Source organism: Anthonomus grandis, chromosome 1 (assembly GCF_022605725.1).
Source record: "Anthonomus grandis grandis chromosome 1, icAntGran1.3, whole genome shotgun sequence".
Taxonomy (NCBI): domain Eukaryota; kingdom Metazoa; phylum Arthropoda; class Insecta; order Coleoptera; family Curculionidae; genus Anthonomus; species Anthonomus grandis.
The window spans coordinates 43,484,232-43,504,682 of NC_065546.1; the positions used below are offsets into that span (position 1 = coordinate 43,484,232).

At 33.1% G+C, this 20,451-nt stretch overlaps 1 protein-coding gene across 2 annotated transcripts in view; it reads left to right on the plus strand.

Moving 5' to 3' along the window:
• The window catches only part of LOC126734020 (RNA polymerase-associated protein CTR9 homolog), a 37,993-nt gene extending 17,766 nt beyond the window's left edge, over nucleotides 1-20,227 (plus strand). The window contains exons 9-18 of one of the 2 annotated variants that reach the window (XM_050437539.1): nucleotides 5-176; nucleotides 5,665-5,857; nucleotides 5,923-6,059; nucleotides 14,099-14,361; nucleotides 14,418-14,625; nucleotides 14,690-14,826; nucleotides 15,349-15,476; nucleotides 19,122-19,334; nucleotides 19,398-19,779; nucleotides 19,816-20,227. In XM_050437539.1, the coding sequence (XP_050293496.1) occupies nucleotides 5-176; nucleotides 5,665-5,857; nucleotides 5,923-6,059; nucleotides 14,099-14,361; nucleotides 14,418-14,625; nucleotides 14,690-14,826; nucleotides 15,349-15,476; nucleotides 19,122-19,334; nucleotides 19,398-19,779; nucleotides 19,816-19,924 (1,942 nt within the window). In that variant the 3' untranslated portion in view covers nucleotides 19,925-20,227. Of the gene's footprint in view, nucleotides 1-4; nucleotides 177-5,664; nucleotides 5,858-5,922; nucleotides 6,060-14,098; nucleotides 14,362-14,417; nucleotides 14,626-14,689; nucleotides 14,827-15,348; nucleotides 15,477-19,121; nucleotides 19,335-19,397 lie in introns of both variants that reach the window. The other variant, XM_050437533.1, reaches the window with a different exon arrangement.
• The last annotated feature ends 224 nt before the right edge of the window (nucleotides 20,228-20,451 follow it).

Below are 20,451 nucleotides of genomic sequence, written 5' to 3' on the forward strand. Positions count from 1 at the left end.
TTAGGTTGGGCTGCATGGCAAGAGATAAGGGTCATATTTACGAAGCTTCTAATTGGTTTAAGGAAGCTTTAGGGATAAATTCGGAACATCCGGACGCGTGGTCTTTATTGGGTAATCTTCATTTAGCGAAAGCTGAATGGGGACCAGGACAGAAAAAATATGAACGAATTTTAAAGGTACGTGATTTTCAAGAACTTGTATCAAATGGTTTTTAATGTATGGATTTGCATAGTTTTTTTTAATAAAATCTGGAGAAGACTCCAAAGAAACTTTTGACACAGAAATCAATCAGATCTGGACACTAGAGGTGGAGTTATGACTCAATTTACCTGGATACATACATTTTCGAAATGTTTGCATTATTACAATAAAAACGTTTAAATATACCAAAAATAGGCAGTACACAGAAAGTGTACGCAAGCAAAAAAATCTTTTTAAACTTAATCAACTTATCTTATTTATTTTAGTTTTAATCCACTTAAACTGCTCAAAGTATACTTAACGAAACAAAATAAAAAAATATATAAAATCCTGGAAAAACTTGAGCATTATTTTAAGTCTCTGGAAGGCAATAAAAATGATGTCAAACGTCTGGAAAATATGAATCGTGACCCCATAAACGTGAAAAAATATTTATTATCTCTGGAAGACAAAAATTACTTTTAATATCTGGGAAATCTTAAAGAAAATGCATAGTCGAAGAATAATATGAAAAATGTTTTCAAATCATAAAACAAAAATAGATATATCTCTTTAAGGCTTGAAATATCCGAAAAAAAATTAACAACTGTTTAAAAAAATTTAAAGAATCTTATTAAAAATTAATTAAAATTCAAAGAGAGACAAAAAATTACCTAAAATTCCGGGTATAAAATTTGAAAAACGTCCCTAAAAGCGTAAAACTAAAATGACCTTAAATATCTGAAAAAAAAGCCTGGACTAGACCTGAAAATTAGGATATGGAGATTCGGGAAAAAATTGCGAAAAATCCTGGAAAATATGAACGAATCTTAAAGGTACATTATTTTCGAAAACTTGTGTAAAATAGCATTGAGTGCATGGATTTACATGATTTTTTAAGGAAAGTTGAAGAACACTCCACAGAAACTTTTAAATTAGAAATCAACTTGATCTGACACTAAAAGTGGAGTTATGATTCAATTTATCTCTTGGCCATGATTTTCAAAAACTTTTAATTTTTTCATTTTTTCATTTAAAAAGCTTCTTATGTATGAATTTTCATGATTTTTAAGTGAAAGTAAAAGAACGTTCCAAAGAAACTTTTAAAATAAAAATCTACACTGATCTGAGCACTAGACCTGAAGTTATGATTTAATTTACCAAGTTTCCTCTTGGACATGGATTTCAAAAACTTGATTGAAACAGCTTCAAATGCATGCATTTTCATGATTTTTTCAGTGGGAGCATAAGAACTTTCCAAAAAAGCTTCAAATGCGTGCATTTCTGTGATTTTTTCGGTGGGAGCATGAGAACATTCCAAAGAACCTTTCAAAAAATAATTCAACCCGATCTGAGCACTAGAAGTGAAGTTATGACTCAATTTACCAGTCCAAGAGAATTGGATTTGTTTGAACATTTTAAAGATTATTTTAACCTGTAAGCGTTGATTGAATATCTCGTTTATAATATATTATTCCATCTATGCTGTAAGGTCATCTTTGAAGTCCCTAGACCTTCGAAATAATTTCATTTTAATTAAGTTAATTTTAAGAAATATATTTGAATTTGAAGTACACAATTGCTTTCTTCATATAGTGATGGCTGCGCCATTAACTTTACTACAGCGAAAAAATTTATTGTGCTTATGTGCATTTTTAAATTAATTTTTCAGGCCTTAAAGGCATTTCAAATATTTCCAGAATCAACTCCCTACTCTATTTCGCTTTAGAATGAAGCAAAAACAGAAGTTTTACTATTGGGTAAATACTCAAATTTTCTTTTGCAGGATAACACTTGAGATTGATTTTGGCGTCCAATTAAAATTTACTGATTCTTGTCATAAATTTTAGTTTAATTCGTGATAATGACTTAAGGATCTCTCAACATGTTCCTCTAATAACCAATGCAAGTCTTCAAATTAGGGTTCTTTATAAATACAAAGATTATTTGACTGATGATATCAAACTCTCTTCAATCTATTTGTTAATGTGATCAATCATAGTTCTGTAAGTATGTTTGCTGATGACCTGAAGCTCTACATGCAGATTAAGCAGGTGAATGATATAGCCAAACTTCAGGAAGACCTTGATGCTTTGTGTGAGTGGTCAGTGATGAACGGATTGAGGCTCAATATTTCCAAGTGTTTCTACGTATCATTTCATAGAGGTTCGAAGAGATTAAATTTCACATATAGTATCCTTGGTAAGTCCTTGCAGTATGTGAATGTAGTCAAGGATTTGGGCGTGTGGTTCGATGAGCATCTGAGATTTGTTCATCACATCTCTAAAATAACTTTAAAGGGACTAAGAGTGTTGGGTGCTGTAAACAGGTATATTCACATCTCTCTCTGCAAGCCTATAGACTCCTTTATGTCTCACTGGTTAGATCTAATCTTGAATTCTCTTCAGTAGTGTGGTCTCCTCTATATCAGAATTCAATAGATATGATTGAGAGAGTGCAAGATCGATATTTACGGTGTGCTGCATTTTGAATGGGCATTAGCTTTGACGAGTACCATTAATGGCATGATTAATGCTACTGACCTTCTTTCTAAAGTGGGTCTCAATGTTCCAAATAGAACTCTACGCAATTTTGACCTTTATCATGTTCCTATGCACTGAATATGGCCGTCATTCTCCTATCTATAGATCTCTGTGTCTTAAACGCTCATAACATTGATTTATGTAGTAGTTCACTATCCGTTTTTAAGAATACGGCGATGGTGGTATGGATGGGAGTGGTATGTATGGGTGGTACGGATATCTATTATGTAATAATCTATTTTGTACATTTATTTTGTAAAATGGGGATTCACATTGCAATATTGTTTACAGGCCGGAGTTAAGGTTAGATTTCCCTGCAGAGGATACAGAACTGGTGTATAAGATTTGCATATCGACTGCGAAAAGTTGATTGATCATGTGTCAAAAATTGTTTGCATGATTCTCATTGGTTGAATCTGAATGAACGTTCTAAATTGCATATGGCTTGTCGGGTTTTTAAATTAAATGAGTCTAGCTTACCTACTTACCTTTCTAATAAGCTAATTAAATATGCAAACATCGTGCAATTATCGAAGAAGATCTGGCTCTCTTTATATTATTCCTAGACACTATACCGCCTTTTTCCAAAGATTATTTTCATACAATAGCTTAAAAATATTTTATGATATTTCCACCGAAATCAAATGACTAGAAAGAATATCGAGACCATGTGCTGTCACTCGGAACGTAAGCGGTAAGATCTTAGAGTTTCTGTTTCTTTTGCCTATTTTGTTTCTAAAAATTTTATAAAAAAAACTATAATCCATGGATTCCAACCAGAAATGATTAAGTTTATTTGAAAATGAAAAAATAATGAGAAAATGGCTTAACCAGCTTAGAAAAGACTTTCAACTTACTTAACCAATTGATTCCTATTTCCTAGGGTGAATTTAATATCATTAAATAAATAGGAAATATCATTACTTCCAGGTAAGGAGGTAGAAGTAATGAGAAAATACGTTAAACTGTTTGAAATGATTATTTAGGTATAGGAATACTTTACATTAAATTAAAAGATAATTATGCTTCTGTCCAACCATTCATTAATATACAGATCGTGTTATCGTGAGCTACGTATTACCCAAAATAATGGCAACACCGCTTGGTTGCGACTTGCAGGCGGCGGAATTTTTCGTTTTTATTTTTTGAACCGGGAGTCAGCAGACCTCACTTTGCTGTGTTACTGCACGTTGCATTAATAATTTTTGAGCGTTGTTTTCGTGTTTTTTTCACTATGGCTGTTTATACCCCTTCCGAAAGAGGTTATCTAATTAAATGGTTTTATGGAGGCAATTCGGCAGTACAATGTAGAGATTTGTTTTCAGTGACATTTGAGAATAGACCGATTCCTTGTGCAAAAACGGTTTTAAATGTGGAAATTTTGAGACATCTTCTTGTCTTCAAGATTGTAAAAAATGCCACACAAAACGTCAAGAACCACCTGTTGAAGTGGTCCAGGATATAGAACGGCGGGAAGAAGTGGTTTGCAGTACCCTAGAACTTGATTCGACATGGTCCACTAGAAGTGTTGGAGAGGAACTGGGAATGAGCAATAAAACTGTTGCTCGTATCTGGAAAAAATATGGGTACAAATGTTTCAAGTATTCAAAAACTCAGGAAATATTTCCTGAAGAGCAGTGGCGAAGAATGGAATTTTGTGAAACCATGATGGAAAAGGCAAATGAAAACGAATATTTTTCAAAAAATATTTTGTTTTCTGATGAATCTTCTTTTCCATTACATGGCAAACACAATCCTTCCATTGTTCGTTATTGGTCTCAGGAAAACGAGCACAGAAGTTTTCAGTTTCGTACCCAGTATCCTCAGAAATTGAATCTTTGGGCAGGTATTTTGGGCGGCAATGTTATAGGGCCATTTTTTATTGATGGCACTTTAAACGCCCAAAAGTACCTTGAGTTGCTGCAAAATCAAGTTCTTCCTGCCATTCAAATCCTACTTGATGTAGACCTGGGATCGGTTTATTTTTAGCAAGATGGCTGTCCTGCTCATAACGCGGCTAGGGTAAAAGAATTTTTAACAAATACTTTTCCTAACCGCCTTATTAGTGGGACTGGCGATATTAAATGGCCTCCTAGATCTCCAGATTTGTCTCCAAATGACTTTTATCTGTGGGGTTACCGTAAGCAGACCATTTACAAGCATGAATTTAGTAGGCCAACAAATTTAGAGGAGTTGCGAAATAAAATTGTCGAAGGTGCCGATTCCATTTTACCTGAAACTCTTTTGGAGGTGCGAAATAGCTTTTACGATAGGTTAAGTTTTTGTTTAGCGAAAGAAGGCGGTTTATTTGAGCCTTTTATTTAAAAAATGATATGTTGTTAAGTTTGTTTATTAGAGTTTTATTTCTGATTTTTTATTATATTTTTATCAGAGTTGATATTTTATTAGAATAACGCTTTAATTTTCATTATGCAAAACACAGCATATTAAACATTTTAAGATTACAATTCTATGCGGGTTTTACACATTCTCATGTCTGTAAAACCCGCATTAGAATAAATATTTTAAAAAAGCCTGGATTTTCGCGTAATATTTTGGGACATTTTGTCGCCAAACGACGCAGCTCCCACGAAAGTCAGATGTTTACTAATCCCGTCCTCCGTCCTCGGGCCGGCCGGGGCGGTGCTCTGTCGCAGGCACTCGTACACGCGCGACGTTGCAAAATTTCGCCTCTATGCGGTTTCCTATAAGTAACGAACGAAAACACGATCTGTATAGGATATTCCTTCTGAAAAAAATGCACTCTTATCTTTAAGAGAGTTAAGTTAGTTTTAAACAACTATGTATAATATAAATCAAATTTGATTAAGGATAACTAATATGCAGCGCTTATGTTTGAAATATCCCTACGTCTATCGGTCATCCTACATAGTTAATAATACCTTTACGACCCCAATTTAAACATGTATTTTTTTTATAGAATCCAGCCACGTCACAGGATTCTTACTCCCTAATAGCTTTAGGGAACGTCTGGCTACAAACTTTACATCAGCCAAGCAAAGACAAGGAACGCGAGAAAAGGCATCAAGATCGCGCTCTCTCCATGTATAAGCAAGTTCTGAAGATCGATCCTAAGAACATTTGGGCGGCCAATGGTATAGGGGCAGTACTAGGTGAGGAACTTTCGCATATTAAAATACGAAACTCTCTCTTATTTAACGGGATTTTTTTTTTGTAGCTCATAAAGGGACGGTTAACGAAGCGAGGGATATTTTCGCGCAAGTTCGGGAAGCCACCGCGGACTTTTGTGACGTTTGGCTCAATATTGCTCATATTTATGTTGAACAGAGGCAGTATGTGAGCGCTATTCAAATGGTAAGTGTTGGAATTGCGTTATAGTATACAGGGTGTCCCGTAATTAATTGGACATAGGTTAATGTAGGATAACTGACAAGAAAATAAACCGTTTGAGCTCAATATCGCTTAGCAAAGTGTTATTGGTTTTCGTTCTATAGGGTGTTGGAATGGAAAACTAATTTTTTACTAAACATTTATTGAAATATTTTGGAATCCACTGGACAGATTAACCTAAAATTTGGCGTCCTCTTATTATTTGGGATGAGGAACACGAATATGATATCTATTTTCCCATTACTACTAGATGGCGCCACATACAACAACATTGAGTGATTAAAATGGTCATAACTTTTTTGACCTACCTGTACGCACATTTGCGAGTGAAAATAATAAAACAGCATTTAATTCTAGTCAAAAAAGGTATACTTCTTTGATCTCCAAAAAGTAGACGGTTTTCGAAATAAACGCATTTTTGTATTAGGTTGCGTATGAACAAATTATTATCGGAGTTTTACAAAGTAGGCTTTGCCTAGGATGAACACATCATAACTACGACCTGTCAAGGTGAAGTATTAATAAGTAAGTCTTTAATTTGGCTAAAGCTCGTGTTCTTGTTGTGTTATTTTCGCTTAAAAAAGCCGCGTCACAATGATTTTTCTAATGCTCAGATGCGGGATATGGAATGTGTATATGCTCAAGAAAATTTTCGTAGTCGAAGAGCAGCGCAGCGTTATTTAGATCTGTATTCGGATAGAAGGCAGCCAAATCATCAAACATTTAAAGCGTTGTACGATAGATTAGGCGAAACGAGCTCATTTCGTTCAAAAAACGTAAATGCGGGAAGACCAAGGATAATTGGAGCAGATATGGAAGATAAAATTTTGGTTCGTGTTATCGAAAATCCTGAAACCAGCACAAGACGTATTGAGGCAGCCACTGGTGTAAGGAAATCTTTGGTGTCCAAAATTATACGCCAAGAAAAACTGTATCCGTATCATTTCACTCCAGATCAAAATCTTCTTCCTCAAGACTTTCCTGCAAGACTCCAATTCAGTCAATGTTTAAGAGAGCGCCAATTGAATGATCCATTTTTTTGTAATAAAATTTTATTTACGGATGAAGCCACGTTCACAAGGAGAGGTGTTTTTAATTGGCGTAACAATCATATCTATTCGATGGAAAATCCTCATGATTTCCAAGAACACCATTTCAACATGAGTTTTCAATAAATCTTTGGGGATTGTATTGTGGGACCGTTTGAATTGCCAGCTAAGCTTAATGGAGAACGTTATCTAAATTTCTTGAGGAATGATCTACCCATTCTTCTAGAAGATGTGCTCCTAAATTTAAGACGTGACAGTTGGTATATGCACGATGGTGCACCGGTACATTATTCATTGCAAGTCAGAAATTACTTGGACGAAATTTATCCTCATAATTGGTAGAGGTAGTGAATATCCGTGGCCTGCGCGTAGTCCCGATCTTAATCCCTTAGATTTTTATTTCTGGGGCACTTGAAATCACTTGTGTATAAAAATAAAATAAATAACCGTCAGGAATTGTGGCAAAAGATTGTGGAAGGAGTCAATACCATCAGGGCCCAAGAAGAATCATTGTTTGGAGTAAATAAAAGAATTAGACAATGTGTCCTAATGGATGGTGAACATTTTGAACAATTATTATAATCAACAGCCTTTTCTAATTTTATCGTTGTTAATTAAATTTTAGATTAAGTGTTCATACGCAGCCTAATAAAAAAATGCGTTTATTTCGAAAACCGTCTACTTTTTGGAGATCAAAGAAGTATACCTTTTTTGACTATAATTAAATGCTGTTTTATTATTTTCACTCGCAAATGTACGTACAGGGAGGTCAAAAAAGTTATGACCTCTTTAATCACGCAATGTTGTTGTATGTGGCGCCATCTAGTGGCAATGGCAAAATAGATTCGTGTTCCTATCATATTCGTGCTCCTCATCCCAAATAATAAGAGTACGCCAAATTTTAGGTTAATCTGCCCAGTGGATTCCAAAATATCTCAATAAATGTTTGGTAACAAATTAGTTTTAACACCCTGTAGAACGAAAACCAATAACATTTTGCTAAGCGATATTGAGCTCAAACGGTTTATTTTCTTGTCAGTTATCCTACATTAACCTATGTCCAATTAATTACGGGACACCCTGTATATTAATTAATATTAGTATAAATTATCATTAGTACAAATTAACTTGAGAACTGAGGGCTCAGTCATTTCTTATTGCGATGATACTTCTTATATCAGGAGAGTTTTGGGAGGAAATTGAAAATAAAAGTATCCTTATCGTGGGTCGGGTTTAAAACCTTAAATTAAGTTTAAATTTAACAAAAACCACTTATATAGCTTTTTCCCTGACTAAAGCAAACCAGCCCCTATAGAGTGATCGGCAAAAATATCGAACAAATTTAATGAAAAATAAATAAGGGCGTGTTTGAAAAAACGCTCACACACGTCGATTAATATTTTTGATTGCACATTTTTTCAACAAAAATATTGTATACAGGGTGTTTCATGGAGTCATGGTCGATACCAACTTTCTTATTTTAAATGGAACACCCTGTATGTGAATACATTTTTGGATTCTACACGAAATCATACACATTTTGATTTTCATGTGATGTGATTGTCTAACATACGGGGTTTTGAAAATTCATTTTTTTTATGAATTTAAAAGCCTCTAAAACTTATTCTACCAAAAATAGAAAAAACAGATTTAATTTTTCTATTCTTACTTTTTAATTTCTTTTTTCTGAAAACATACAAAATATGTCAAAAAATATGGAACAAATGCACCTAAAATTGTTTAAGTATATAATAAAAAAACAAGCATTATTTAAGGTATAAAAGGTATATTATCATGGTAAGTAAATTGTCAAATATGACTTGTGTCAATGCTTATTTAAAGTAAATATAGTTCTTTTAAATGAAACTCAGCGAATTTAAATTTTAATTTTTTTGGATACGGTATAGATAAACAAAGAACTCAAGAAGAAGTTTGTAATTTTTTTAATGCAAAATATCTGGAAAGGCCCATTACAAGAAGTACAGTAAGTAAAATTGAAAGAAAATTTAGAGAAACAGGCACAGTGAAAAATCGTATACGACCAGGTTGTCCAAAAATCAATGAAAATACAAGATTGAATATTTTATTAGAAGCGGCAGATAATCCTCATATTTCGTCTTCTGAAGTAGCCTCAAATAATGTTGTTAGCCAACGAACAACTTTGGGTGTATTAAAGAAAGAAAAGTTTCATCCATACAAACTTAGATTACTGCATGAGCTAAACTATGATGATCCGGATCTCAGACTAGAATTTTCTGAAAATTTGATGGACATGTGTAACTTAAATCCATTATTCCAACAGCAGATACTATTTAGTGATGAAGCCACGTTTTGTTTAAATGGTACGTTAAATAAGCAAAATGTTAGGTATTGGAGCAGGAATAATCCTCATTGGATGAAATAAAATCATTCACAGCATCCGTAAAAATTAAGTAAATGTTTGGGCAGGAATTTTAAATATTAAAATTATTGGATATTTAGAATGTTGACCGATATTTAGAATTTCTTCAAAATGACTTAATTCGAACTGTCGCAATTTCTTTTCTAAATCAAAATCAGCTTAATATGCCAAAGGATCTATTTGGTTTCAATAGGATGGTGCTCCACCCCATTTTGCTCGTCACGTACGCGAATATTTGAATGCAGTATTTCCCGGACAGTAAATTGGTAGAAGGGGTGCTACGGAATGGCCTACAAGATCTTCAGATCTCACACCCTTGGATTTTTTTCTTTGACGGTATTTAAAATCAAAAGTTTATGAAGAGAAGCCGCGCAATTTAGATGAAATTAATGAAAATACTCTTAGCAATGTTTTGGATGAGTTTTTAAATAGACTAGCATTTTGCCAAGAAGTGATTGGTGGGCGATTCGAACACTTAATAAAATAATTAGAATATTTAATTTATTGAGTTTTATTTATAATTTTACGTACATTGTTTTTTTTTGACACGAAAAATAAAAATAAATTTGATACAATGTATCATATTTTTTATTTTTCAGAAAAAAGGAATTAAAAAGTAAAAATAAAAAAATGAAATTCGTTTTTTTTCTACTTTTAGTAGAATCAGTTTTAGAGGTTTTTAAATTCATAAAAACAGCAATTTTCAATGCTTTATACAAGTTAAATATAATTTAAAAATACATTCTTAAAATTATATACAAAAAAGAAAGATTATACCCGATAAAATTTTTTTTCGATGTAAATATTAGAAATATGTAATGATTATAAATATAAGATAATTTGTAATCACATCCATGAACATCCAAATATCAAATCCATCCAAAATCAGTGTTGTTATTGATGCTTATTTTCAAGTAGATCCGTACAAAATACAAACATAGATTATTATTGAAAATATCGATACTTTTAAATATATGGCACATACAAATATGTAAAATATCTAGGTGCTTAGTGAAACTCTATCTAATGATTAATAAAATTGGGTTTTTCTTACCGGATGATAAACTGTGCCAGAAAAACTATTTCCAAAGAATAATTTAGAAATTATATGATGCTATACAGGGTCGCAGAAGAAAAACTAAGGACATTTTCTTTTTCTTCACAAAAGTTACCATTTTCTTTTGAGAACATAGACACCGTAATATTAAAAATAGCAAGCAAAGATATTTCTTTTACTTTTATGTGTATCTATCGGCCCCCCGCAAATGATACCAGTTTGGACAACAACAAAAAGCTTTTTGAAAAGATGCAAGACATGTCAAGGATATGTGAAAATTTAGTAATAGTCGGTGACTTTAATTTTCCTAGTTTAAAATGGCCGCTTACGTTATTTCCTGAACCATACAATTCTGAAACATATTTTAGTGACTTAATATTAAATAGTAATCTGTCCCAACTCATCACTGAACCAACCAGATACAGACAAAACCAGGAACCATCGACCCTCGACTTATTACTAACAAACGAAGAATCTCTTGTTTGCAATATTAAAATCGAGGACCCTATTGGAAAATCAGATCATAATATAATCAATGCAGAACTTCAATTTTCTACAAAATCCTACAATGGAAAACAGAGCACTAGTCAAAATAAATACTTGGTGACAAATTTTGAACATGTCTGTAATGATCTAGTTGGACTGGGACCAAATGTTTATATCCTGTGAATCCTCATCTGAAATGTGGTCAGTTTTTTATAATATTCTTTGTGACTCTATTACTTTGAATTCTCAAGAAAAACTAATGCGACAGAAAGCAAAGAAACCTTGGATAAATAAAAAAAATTTTAACATGGTTAAACGGAAGAAACATCTCTGGACAAAATATAAGCGTTCAAGAATTCCCGCCAAAATTTTGAAATTAATTTAGCAAACGAAAAAAACTATTTAAATACATTCGCTCCTCAATTAAATCAAGGGTTTCAATACCGTTACTAAAAAAGGGCAACAACAGCATGTGTGAAAATAAAATGCAAGTCGCGGAAGAGTTGGCGAGAACATTCGAACAGGCATTCATTAAAGAGCCTGAACAATATGTATTACCTACCCCACACTGTCCTCGTATTTTAAACTCAATAACAACACCAATAAATATAAATGAGAAAAAAATTAAACAAAAAATTCAAAAATTAAAAAACGATTCGTCTGCAGGTTTGGACAAATTAACGGCAACTATTCTAAAAAAATGCAGTGAAGTGATAGCTGCGCCTCTTGCAAAAGTTATGAAATACTCAATGATTAAAAACTCTGTACCCGAACAGTGGAAAGTCGCATCGGTTACGCCAATTTTTAAAAAAGGCGACAAGTTATCAGCAGGCAACTATAGGCCGATAAGCCTAGTATCGATTGTTTGCAAAATTATGGAGTTCATTGTTCGAGATGAAGTGCAAACATTTTTTACTGAAAATTATGTAATACCCAATATCCAACACGGATTTGTAAGGGGTCGCTCTACGATTACTAACGTGCTTCAATGCCTTAACCAGTGGATAACAGCCTTAGACAAAAATCAACCAATAGATGTCATCTACCTCGACTTTGCTAAGGCATTTGATAGAGTTCTAACGAAACGATTGTTACATAAGCTAGAACATCTTGGCATTAGAGGAGAATTGTTAAATTGGATTGAAGACTCTTTAAAAAATAGAAAGTTTAGTGTGAGGGTGGGGGCACTATGTCAAAATTCTATCCAGTATCCAGTGGAGTCCCTCAGGGCTCCGTCCTCGGCCCTCTTCTGTTCCTGGCTTACACGTGTGATTTACCTTCAGAACTAAAATGTTGGGTATCAATGTTTGCAAAAATTTATGCAGTTCCCCTAACTTCTCATCAACAATTGCAAACCGATCTGGACACTATTTGGAAGTGATGCAGTGAATGGTTACTTCCTCTTAACGCGGACAAGTGTGTGGTGGTACATTTAGGAAAAAATAATCCCCAGCTACCCTACCAAATAAATAACATTGAACTTAAAAAAGTCGAATCATATTGTGATCTCGGAATAATAGTAACTAAGCATCTCTCTTGGTCCTAGCATATTGCCTCAATTGTGAAACGTGCAAGTTCTATGTTGTATCTGCTACAAAAAGCTTTTGTTAAAATTCCATTCCACAATTTTATGAAATTGTATACCACGTTTGTCCGGCCTATTATTGAATATGCAGGTCCCGTCTGGTGCGCGGACTTGGTGCGCGACAAAAGTTTACTTGAATTGTTACAGCAACGCGCCACACGATCTACGTATACCTACAGCGAGAGACTTTCAAATGCAAACTTGCTAACTTTTGATAAACGAAAGCTTCGTGGTGATTTAATTTTTACATTCAGAATCCTGTATAATTATTTGGACTGTGATCTAAACGAACTATTTGAAAGAAATCGGGATATTAGACTTCGCGGTCACACTTTAAAATTAAAAAAACAGATGTATAAAACAAAAACACGTCAAATGTTTTTGCCTAATAGAGTGTTTGATGTTTGGAATTCGTTACCCGTAGATGTCATAACTGCTCCTACTGTAAACTGTTTTAAGAATCGTCTGGATAAATTGGACATGTTTAGTGTTTAAATTTGAAAGCTGACATTTGAAGATTTATTGAAATATATTATAATGCCTACTTAGTTTATAGAGCTATACAGAATGTAAATTCTTGGCTTTTATCTAATAAAATAATAAAAATAAGAATATTAACATACCCTATATAATTAACAAAAATGTTAAATCATACGAATAAATATAATTAACTATAATTTTACACGCTGATGTGTATCTTCTACTCCTAAAACTTTGCATTTTAACTAGAGGTATGGGCTTTCTCATAATAGAAAATACACTTCATATGCCTCTGAATCGCCAACTATCATTTTTTATAAATAAAAATTTAAAAATAAGACTATGAAGTGTAAGCCTTTAGATAATAATTTGTAGAGATGTTTGTTTGTTCTATAATGTATTTCTTTTTCATTTTTTTCTTAAATACATTTATTAATAATTTAATACACACTGGTTACCTTGATAAAATTCAACTTGATTTAATTGAGGGTAGATGTTATGATGCTAACGAATTTCAAATTGAAACATTTGAACTTCTTGAGAAGTTCTTCTTTAATTAAAAAAACTCTTAAATGTGTTCTTTTGATATAACAGAAGCATAAGAATGTTGACAACGTTTTAGCATCTACAGACACCTTTTATCTTGATGAATTAGGCAGGATTGTATTGAGAATTGTATGGTGAATCCACGCATATTGGGGAAATAAAAATGTTGGTGTTTCCATATCAATATATCAATAATTCAAAGAATATTTGTTATAGGTTGCTTATATACATAAGATTGTATTTAATTTGAAATGGAACACACAGCTCTCAAAACACAAAATCCATAACTGGTAAGGTTGTTTTGTCTTCAAATTAACCAAAGAAACCCCTCACTTAAAACATCAGGAAAATTTGACGCTTTTTAGTAATAGAGACTTCAAAAAATGTGTTTTTTTTTAGTATGAGAATTGTCTAAGAAAATTCTTCAAATACAACAACGTGGAGGTACTGCAGTATCTTGCTCGCGCCTACTACAAAGCCGGGAAACTAAAAGAAGCCAAAATGATCCTGCTGAAGGCCAGACGTGTTGCTCCACAAGACACGGTTTTACTCTACAATATCGCGTTGGTACTACAAAGACTGGCCACCCAAATACTAAAAGATGAAAAGTCTACGTTAAAAATTGTTTTACAGGCGGTCCACGAACTTGGTTTATCCCTAAAGTAAGTAACAACTAAACTTGAATTAAATTTTTCACGGTAACATTGTATTCCCCAAGATATTTTACGTATTTGGCGGAATTCGGTGATAAAATGCGCTACGACGTAAACCTGGCAACGCTGGAGGCGCGTCAATGTAAAGATCTACTGTCCCAGGCGCAGTATCACGTTGCCCGAGCTCGCAGAGTGGACGAGGAAGAACGATTGCTCCGAAGAAAACAGGATGAGGAGCGTACGGCCTTTAAGATGAAACAAATGGAAGAACAGGTTCGTCACTTGTTTTTTTTTTAAATGTTGGTGGGTATAATATATATATTTTTTAATGCTATAGAAACGTAGAGAAGAAGAGAGACGCCAGACCAAGGAGCAGATGTTGCAGAAACGTCAAGAGTACAAGGAAAAGACTAAGAATGCCCTCCTGTTTCAAGACATGCCCTCGGAGAAGAAGGGGAAAGGACGGGGTAAAAGGTGCGTTTTTCTAAAAAAGTTTTTTTTATAATATCTAAGTTAATTATTAATTTGGAAATAATTTTGGGATTTCTATTTTTTTTCCATTTAACTTACTCCTTTGGCTTGAAAGCAGAAGAAAATGTCTTCAGATGCCTGGAAGAGGCTTAAAATGATGTAAATTACTTGGAAGAGTTAAAAAATGACTTTATTTATCTGCAAGGGTCAAAGAGTGACTTGAAATGCCTGGAAGTAAAAGAAAATTCTTTAGATGTCTAAAAGAGGCTTAAAAATGATTTAAATTGTTTGAAGCAGTAAAAAATTACTTAATTTTTCTGGAAGTATAAGAAAATGCCTTTAAATGCATGGAAAAGTGACTTAATTGAAATAATGACTTCCTGGAATAGCTCCTGGTAGAACCAAAGGTCTTCAAATGCCTGGAAGAGATTAAAAATAATGTAACCTGCTTGGAAGATTTAGAAAATAATTCAAGATAAAAATTATGTATTTTTCAGCAATCACAAAAATTTTCTCCTTTTTTAGGGATGTTTACGTATCTGACTCAGATAATAGCGGTCAAGAAAACCGTGGACGGGACGACCGCGAGGGCGGCAAGGAGAAGAAAGAGAGAGGCAGAAAACGTAAGAGGAGCGGAGACAGAAAGAAGAAAGGTAAACGTTTTAATTATTTTATTTAAAAATTATCAATTTTTTTCAATACAATAAGATTTTTTTTAAACATGATAAACTTACAATCCTATTATTTAAGATCAATTTATTTCATATCTCATAGTTTTATTCTTTTTCTGAAAATGTTTAACGAATCCGGTGTAGAATGTTTAATGTTTTATGTTAAAAATAATAAAATTTTAAGGAGAATATTTATTAGAAAATATGGATGTTCTTGGAATGTATCAAAATATTATCGCGCGTATTATCAGAAGGTGTTCGGAAGATATAACAGTTTATATTTTATAGAATTGTCTATACAACTTGCCATTGAGTATACTGGCCATACGAGCCATTCTGGCACAAGTGTAAGAGATTACAATAATTTAAACTACAACAATTTTATCACGGATGGATTAGCTATTTCATGGGAACGTATTTTTTATTTAAGAAATATAGACGATAAAATCATTTTTTTCAATAAGCACATAACCATGCTTTTAGACAAGCCTATTCCTGTTAAAACTAAAATAAAGAAAAATAAGCCATTCTGCTCATGGATCACCGACAATATTGAACTTTTAATAAAATTAAGAGACCGTGATCATAAAAAAATTTAAAAATCAAATCCAGATCTCCAACGATAATTAAGAAATTATACAAAAAACGCAATAATTTGTGAAAAAAACATTTTTCACATTTTTTAATCAAATAATTAGCAAAAACGGCAAAGAATTTTGGACCGTTGCTGAAAAACTTAGGTTAACGAAAAAAAAACATATGCTGACCTCCCAATTGATTTATGTAATCCCGATGACATTCAAAAATACTTCCAGAATATTAGAAATTTACCAGATACAATCAACCAAGGCATCATCGAATATTATAAAAATAATAATTTTAAGAACGAACAGTTAGTGTTTCAATTAATAGATAAAGATAACTTATTGAAGATTATTTCAACTATTAAAACCAGCGCAAAAGGAATGGACCGGTTGTCGATTAAAGATATAAAATTATGTCTGCCGTTTTGCTTAAATTCATTGGTCAATATTATTAACGAATGCATTTTACGACAAAAATATCCATCAATGTGGAAAAAGGCAATCATAAAACCTATAGCTAAAATAGTAGAGCCAAAGGAAAATTTCAGATTTAAGACTAATAAGTATACTGCCAGCTATATCTAAGGTCATTGAGAAACATATTTATAACCAGATATTTAGTTTTGCCGAATCTTTTAATATAATTCCTGTTTGCCAATCTGGATTTAGGAAAAAAATTAGCAATAAGAATTAACGAGGAACAAAATCTTCCTACTTATATGGCATTGCTGGACTTCAGTAAAGCCTTCGATACCATAAATCACGAATTATTATTAGCAAAATTACAATTTTTTGGTGTGTCACGTGAGGGTATCAATTTTATAAAGGATTATCTACATAATCGACAGAGTTGTGTGGTCGTTAATCAGATCTCTGAAGACAAAGTTTCCACATTTATGCCATGTAATCGAGGAGTACCCTAGGGGTTGATACTCATACCCCTGCTTTTTTCAATATATGTGTCAAATATGCAGGAAACAATAAAATGCTCGAGATTACAACAATATGTTGATGACTCCGAAATATACATACCTGTGAGCTGCGAAAATTTAAATACAGCGCAAGAAAAACTTAATTTAGACTTATTAAACCTAAGTGCTTGAGCAGAGAATCATAACCTTAAGTTGAATGTCATTTAATCAAAAATTTTAATAATGTCGGCAAATACTATATTAATGGAAAATATAAAAAATACCATTTCTATTCAAATAAATGACAGAAATCCCAATAGTATCAGAAGCAAAAAACTTGGGTATAATTCTCGACCAATCCATAGATTTCGAATCTCATGTTAAAAACAAAATTAAAGCTGCATATCTAAGATTAAGGCAGCTTTATAAAATAAAAACACATCTCACCCCAAAACAGAAATATCTACTTTGGGAATGTCTGGTTTTGTCTTTGTTCGATTATGGAAACGTAATGTATGGAGATTTCTTCTCTGTAAGTACCAAAAAGGCTAATCAAAAAGTTCAAAATTCCTGCATGAGATTGGCATATAACATTCCATATAGACATTATTACACACCGTATCTTAACGCTAATCAAATTCTTAATATGAATAATAGAAGACTACTGCACATGCACATGTTTGTATACAGAGTCATAAAAATAGGACAACCAGCATATTTAAGACACCAGCTTCAAGAATTTGTCAATTCTCATGCAACTCGAAATAACGATTTTATTGTACCTATCCACATTATTAGTAGCTTTTAGACGTTCTTTTAAATTTGTTGCTGTTCAGATATGGAACAGTCTTTCCCAAGAACTAAAGGAATTACCTCTCCAAAGCTTTTTTAAGCAAGTCAAATTAAAAATACTTTTGGGTCAAAATAATAATTGATTTTGTTTTTTTCTATGTACTTGCAAAAAAAAAAGTTTAACGTGTCTCCAGCTAGTTACGCCGGTTTATCTGCATTTCTCTGCATGTCGGTCCCCTTTCTCGCTTTCTCGCAACAGCGCTGCCTCCCTATCTAAGCACCCATTCCCCATTGAGGGTATATAACTTCATGTGTGTTTATGTTTTTTTTTATTAATATTTTTCTTAGTGGTTTGGTTTCTTTGTGGTACTTTCCTATACTTGAAGGTTCTTTTAATTTTGGCTCATAAATATTTAAAATGTATTTATTGCAACAGGAATGTAAATAGTTGTTTAAGGTAGTTAAAAGGGTTGTCTCACTTATACTACAGTTTACTGATGTGCAGGCAAACGGTTGTTTTAATCGAGAGACACTCCAATTTGTCATAATAAAATAAGTGAATACAAAATTTTAACTTGTTTATAAAACTGACAAATAAAATTTTTTTGTATTTGTAAGTATCTGGCTATATTTTCTTTAGTAATTTGGGTGTGCTCAATCCGAAAATCAGGTCCATGTTGCCATATCGGGTCAAGTTTTCACGATATTGCGATAAAATCATTTTTGTTCTTTTTTTCGGCAATATTTTTCCAAATTTTGCAATTAACAACGCATCGAATCGGGTCTCTACATTCCGAGTAAACAATAGAATTTTTTTTAGAGTTGTTTGATTCAACCTGCAATAAGACTATTGTTAATTTTTGTTTGCTCTATTTCACAATTACATTGAATTCGCATGACCGGAAAACTGACATATCATGTTGGATTGCAACAATATTTACACGAGTTGTTGCATATTAAGACCACTCTAACCTGTCTCTTCTTTTTTAAATGTCTTAATCGTTAATGAATCGAATTAAAATTGTTCATGTATGAATACATTTCTTGAAGATAATCTTATAAATACACTTTTGCTTACTATAATATATCGCACGTATAACCATTAAAACTATATATATAAAATGCAAAACGAAGTTTATTTTAATAGAGTTTTAAAAGTGTTTGTTTGCATGCCAGTAAATGACAACCTTTTTCTTAAATTTATGCTTATTATGTTTAATTTTTATTTTTTGCGGTAGTAAGTTGCACAACTTTATTCCAACATACAACGTCGATAAACTGTCGTTTCGCTTCCTGACCGAAACTCCACTTATGTACTCACTTTTCGCGTTATTTTTCAGGTGGTGGACGAAAGAAACGTCGCGACAGCGGAGAAATCAACGATTCAGACAGTAGTGGTGACAGGGCGCCAAGGAAAGGTAAAGGCGCCCGCAAAGAAAAACCAGGCAAAAAACAGAAGAAACGACAATCGGACGAGGGACTCAGCAGCAAACAGAAACTCAAAATCGTCTCTAAAGCGACCATTTCCACTAGCGAAGACGATAGCGATAACGGTAACTACTCGTGCAACTTTATTTATTTAAAATATTCCTAAAATATTTAAATTAAAATTTTAGAGAAGAGACCCAGACCACCTACGAGTAGCGACAGCGATACCGCAAAAAAAACAAATAAGAAGAGACGAATCTCCTCCGGTTCTGAGTCTGACCGAAGTAGATCCAGATCCAGGTCCAAGAGTCGTTCTAGATCAAGATCGAGATCGAAGAGCGGTTCCAGAAGTAGGTCCAGATCGAATTCGAGAAGCAAATCCAGATCTAAATCCAGAAGTAAATCAAGATCGCGGTCTAAAAGCGGCTCGAGATCTAAAAGTAGATCGAGGAGTAAATCACGGTCAAGGTCTAAATCGAGAAGCAAAAGCCGATCCAGATCCAAGTCCAAGAGCAGATCCAGATCTAATTCAAGGTCTAAAAGTAGATCGAGGTCTAAAAGTAAGTCGAGGTCCAGAAGCAAATCGAGATCCAGAAGCAAATCGAGATCCAGAAGCAAATCGAGATCCAGAAGCAAATCGAGATCCAGAAGCAAATCGAGATCCAGAAGCAAATCAAAATCCAAAAGTAAATCGAGATCCAGAAGTAGGTCCTAAAGTGTTTGTTTTCGATGTGGCAAATATTGTTAAAGCCTTTTTATGGTATATACGGGGTGACCTTTTTGAAGGGATATCACTATTGATTGTTGGCAATAATTACAGAGTTGGCGAATTTCGAGTTGTTGTCTGTCATCTGTAATTTAATTAGCAATAGTGCTATCATGGACAAAGTTAGCCTGTATATATTTTTAACAAAAATTACTTTATTTTAGCAAGAAGCTTCATATTATTCACGGTTATCATCAATATTTAAATTAAGACCAAATAAAAAGAATATTTTATTGTTTCTTTTTAAGATTGCATGATTGTTTTTGCTTTTTCATCCCTATTTAAAACTCTCCTTAGAGGCTCCTCTATATTTGTGTAAAAGTATTATGAAAATATTTTGATTAGTTACGCCCAAAGCGTATCCAGTTGAACTATTCTAAATTGTTGTATGCTTTATAGAGAAGTGTACAACAACTTATCTTCAAGTTCATTCTTAGGAACTCGACCTTTATGTAAAAGAATTATGATAATATTCT